This window comes from Coregonus clupeaformis, unplaced genomic scaffold (assembly GCF_020615455.1).
Source record: "Coregonus clupeaformis isolate EN_2021a unplaced genomic scaffold, ASM2061545v1 scaf1797, whole genome shotgun sequence".
In the NCBI taxonomy this organism is placed as follows: domain Eukaryota; kingdom Metazoa; phylum Chordata; class Actinopteri; order Salmoniformes; family Salmonidae; genus Coregonus; species Coregonus clupeaformis.
The window spans coordinates 8,470-12,500 of NW_025535251.1; the positions used below are offsets into that span (position 1 = coordinate 8,470).

The window sequence follows — 4,031 nt, forward strand, 5'->3', positions numbered from 1 at the left end:
GTCATTGTGAAGATAAATCATGCAGAGTTAACGCAGCTGCTTAGTTTTAATTAGTTAGGATCGTGATGTATATTGTATTTTCACATTTTAGCAAGTTCATCTCAATGTCAATGATGGCAAGAGAGTGCTGGTCAAGTCAGTCACCATTATCTTGACTATGATAGCTGATATCAATGGTGCATTAATCTTCTAATCAAAGTTTATTCGTCACCTCCACAGGATACAGGGTGTAAATGGTACAGTGAAATGCTTACTTGCAAGCTCTCCTCAACAGTGCAATACACATGATCAAAAATATACACAAATAGCTAAGTAATAAAGTAGTTTAACAAAAAGAAGACAATTGTTATGTGGTCCTCTGTAGCTCAGCTGGTAGAGCACGGCGCTTGTAACGCCAAGGTAGTGGGTTCGATCCCCGGGACCACCCATACACAAAAATGTATGCACGCATGACTGTAAGTCGCTTTGGATAAAAGCATCTGCTAAATGGCATATTATTTGAAAACCACTGGACTACTGTAGCTTTATCATGGATTCTGACCCCTTTAACTGGCATTTATCAGATACTAAAGTTATACACACATTCAGTACACAGCAGGTTGTGTGGCTCATGCAGGAATCTAACCTCCAAACTCGGTGTTGCTAGAACCATACAGTATTAGAGAAAGAGGGAGAGGCGAGACTGAGGGCAGGAGAGGAGACAGAGAGAGAGAGAGAGAGAGAGAGAGGCAGGAGAGAGAGAGAGAGGCAGGAGAGGAGAGGAGAGGAGAGGAGAGGAGAGGAGAGGAGAGGAGAGGAGAGGAGAGGAGAGGAGAGGAGAGATATAGGGCAGGAGGGATGAAGAGAGGAAAATAGACAGGGGAGACAGGAGATGAAGGAGAGGAGAGAGAGACAGACAGAGAGAGAGAGAGAGAGAGAGAGAGAGAGAGAGAGACAGACAGACAGACAGACAGACAGACAGGCAGACAGACAGACAGATGGAGAGATAGAAACCATGCAGTGCTACAATCAACAGAATTATCATAACATGGTTGTGAAGGCACTGCTGACTGTGACTGTGTCCCAAATGGCACCCTATTCCCTATGGGCCCTGGTCAAAGTAGTGCACTATATAGGGACTAGGGTGCCATTTGGGACGGACCATTTACCATTGACATTGAGTGGAATGATGAGTTTAGTCAGATGTTATGAAAATGAGGGGGGGGGGGGGGCTATGATGTCACCAAACAGGAAGTACAGACTATACTCCTGACCAGTACTACTTCCTCTAAATGTGACTGCAGTGCACACACACACACGCACTCACGCATGCATGCACATAGACACACAAAGGAGGAGGAAGAGGTCAGGAAGACCTTTGATGTGAATTTGATGATGAGAGATGGAGTGGCAGAGGGAGTGAAAGAATGGGAGGAGAGAGAGAGAGAGAGAGAGAGAGAGAGAGAGAGAGAGAGACAGAGACAGACAGAGAGAGAGAGAGAGAGAGAGAGAGAGAGAGAGAAGAGGGAGAGGGAGGAAGAGAGAGAGAGAATCGGCCACAGACCACATGCACACATAAACATAAAAAAGTTTTCAGACACCTTGACTTTTTCCACATTTTGTTACGTTACAGCCTCATTCTAAAATATATTAAATTCATTTGTTTCCTCATCAATCTACACACAATACCCCATAATGACAAAGCGAAAACAGGTTTTTAGACAATTCAGCAAAAAAAAATAATAATGTAACGGAAATATCCCATTTAAATAAGTATTCAGACCCTTTACTCAGTATTTTGTTGAAAACATTTGGCAACGATTACAACCTTGTGTCTTCTTGGGTATGATGCTACAAGCTTGGCACACCTGTATTTGGGGCGTTTCTCCCATTCTTCTCTGCAGATCCTCTCAAGCTCTGTCAGGTTGGATGGGGAGCGTTGCTGCACAGCCATTTTCAGGTCTCTCCAGAGATGTTTGACCGGGTTCGAGTCTGGGCTCTAGCTGGGCCACTCAAGGACATTCAGAGACTTGTCCCGAAACCACTCCTGCATTGCTTTGGATGTGTGCTTAGGGTCATTGTCCTGTTGGAAGGTGAACCTTCGCCCCAGTCTGAGGTCCTGAGTGCTCTGGAGCAGGTTTTCATCAAGGATATCTCTGTACATTGCTCCGTTCATCTTTCCCTCGATCCTGACTAGTCTCCCAGTCCCTGCCGCTGAAAAACATCCCCACAGCATGAGGCTGCCACCACCTTGCTTCACCGTAGGGATGGTGCCAGGTTTCCTCCAGATGTGACGCTTGGCATTCAGGCCAAAGAGTTCAATCTTGGTTTCATCAGACCAGAGAATCTTATTTCTCATGGTCTGAGAGTATTTTAAGTGCCTTTTGGCAAACTCCAAGCATGCTGTCATATGCCTTTTACTGAGGAGTGGCTTCCGTTTGACCACTCTACCATAAAGGCCTGATTGGTGGAGTGCTGCAGAGAATGATGGAGGCCACTGTGTTCTTGGGGACCTTCAATGCTGCAGACATTTTTTGGTACACTTCCCCAGAATTGTGCCTCGACATAATTCTGTCTCGGCGCTCTACGGACAATTCCTTCGACCTCATGGCTTGGTTTTTGCTCTGACATGCACTGTCAACTGTGGGACCTTATATAGACAGGTGTGTGCCTTTCCAAATCATGTTCAATCAATTGAATTTACCACAGGTGGACTCCAATCAAGTTTTAGAAATATCTCAAGGATGATCAATGGAAACAGGATGCACCTGAGCTCAATTTCGCATCTCATAGCAAAGGATCTAAATACTTATGTAAATAAGGTGTTTCTGTTTTTTATTTTTAATACATTTGCAAACATTTCTAAAAAACAGTTTTGTTTTGTTATTATGGGGTGTTGTGTGTAGATTGATGAGGAAAAAAATATAATTTAATCAATTTTAGAATAAGGCTGTAACGTAACAAAATGTGGAAAAAGTCAAGGGGTCTGAATACTTTCCGAATGCACTGTATATCAGGAAGTAATCTGTTCAGTGCTGACTGTGAAGGCTGCTGCCTTGTATGTATGCAGAAGTGTGTGTACCGTACGTCAGTGTGTGTACGTCAGCGTGTGTACGTGTGTGTGTCTGCCGACAACAGGTTGCAAGTATGACCGTCTCACTCCAAACCTAAGGATCGTTCACCCCACTGGACAGACACATGGACACACAACTACACGGACCAACACCATGGGATCAAGATTAAAGTAAGTCTAACGTCTCTCTATTTTCTCTAAATCTCTCTAGTCTCTCCTCTCTTCTCTCTGTTATTGCGGCTTCTATCACTTCCTCTCTCTCGGCTGCACAGGAAGAAGGTTTGCACAGTTGCCCGCGGTAACACTGTTGCCGTCAGCAACATGATGGTACTAGTAGCCCTGTTCAAAGAATAATCAAGCTCTCACTTTAATTCTTCCACTACTTATTCCCCTTCCGCAGTTTGTGTTATGAATACTCAAGTACTGAATACTACTATCTTAAAAGTTTATAATTTATTTCTACTTTAAAAGTTGATTATTGTCAGTTATCTGGTAGTAGAGACAGGATAGAGGCCTCTACGACACAAACATACAGACTGTCGGTCCACAACCTTGTTCCTTCCTCCTATGTTCATATTACTTGTGATGTTCTTGTTGAGATTTTGCATTTTAGCAGACACTCTTATCAAGAACAAGTGACTTGCTCAAGGACACATCGGCAGATTTTTTACATTGTCGGCTAAGGGATTCAAACCAGTGACCTTTCGGTTACTGGGCCAACGGTCTTAACCACTAGGCTACCTGCCGCCCAGATGGGTGCTGCTGTTGTTGTTCATACTGTGATGTGTGCTGCTGTACTTCTCTGTGTCATTTCTGCAAGTAAACGGTCCTTTAGTCAAAAGACTCTCCCTCTCATCCAGTGGTTTATGAAAGGACAATACATAGTGGACTGTATGAGAGAGAGAGAGAGAGAGAGAGAGAGAGAGAGAGAGAGAGAGAGAGAGAGAGAGAGAGAGAGAGAGAGAGAGAGAGAGATAAA

At 44.0% G+C, this 4,031-nt stretch overlaps 1 protein-coding gene across 2 annotated transcripts in view; it reads left to right on the forward strand.

The window, feature by feature from the left end:
* The first annotated feature begins 3,041 nt into the window (after window positions 1-3,041).
* dennd1c (DENN domain containing 1C) overlaps window positions 3,042-4,031 on the forward strand; it is an 18,218-nt gene continuing 17,228 nt past the window's right edge. The window contains exon 1 of one of the 2 annotated variants that reach the window (XM_041867544.2): window positions 3,042-3,223. In XM_041867544.2, the coding sequence (XP_041723478.2) occupies window positions 3,207-3,223 (17 nt within the window). In that variant the 5' untranslated portion in view covers window positions 3,042-3,206. The remainder of the gene's footprint in view (window positions 3,224-4,031) is intronic. The other variant, XM_041867546.2, reaches the window with a different exon arrangement.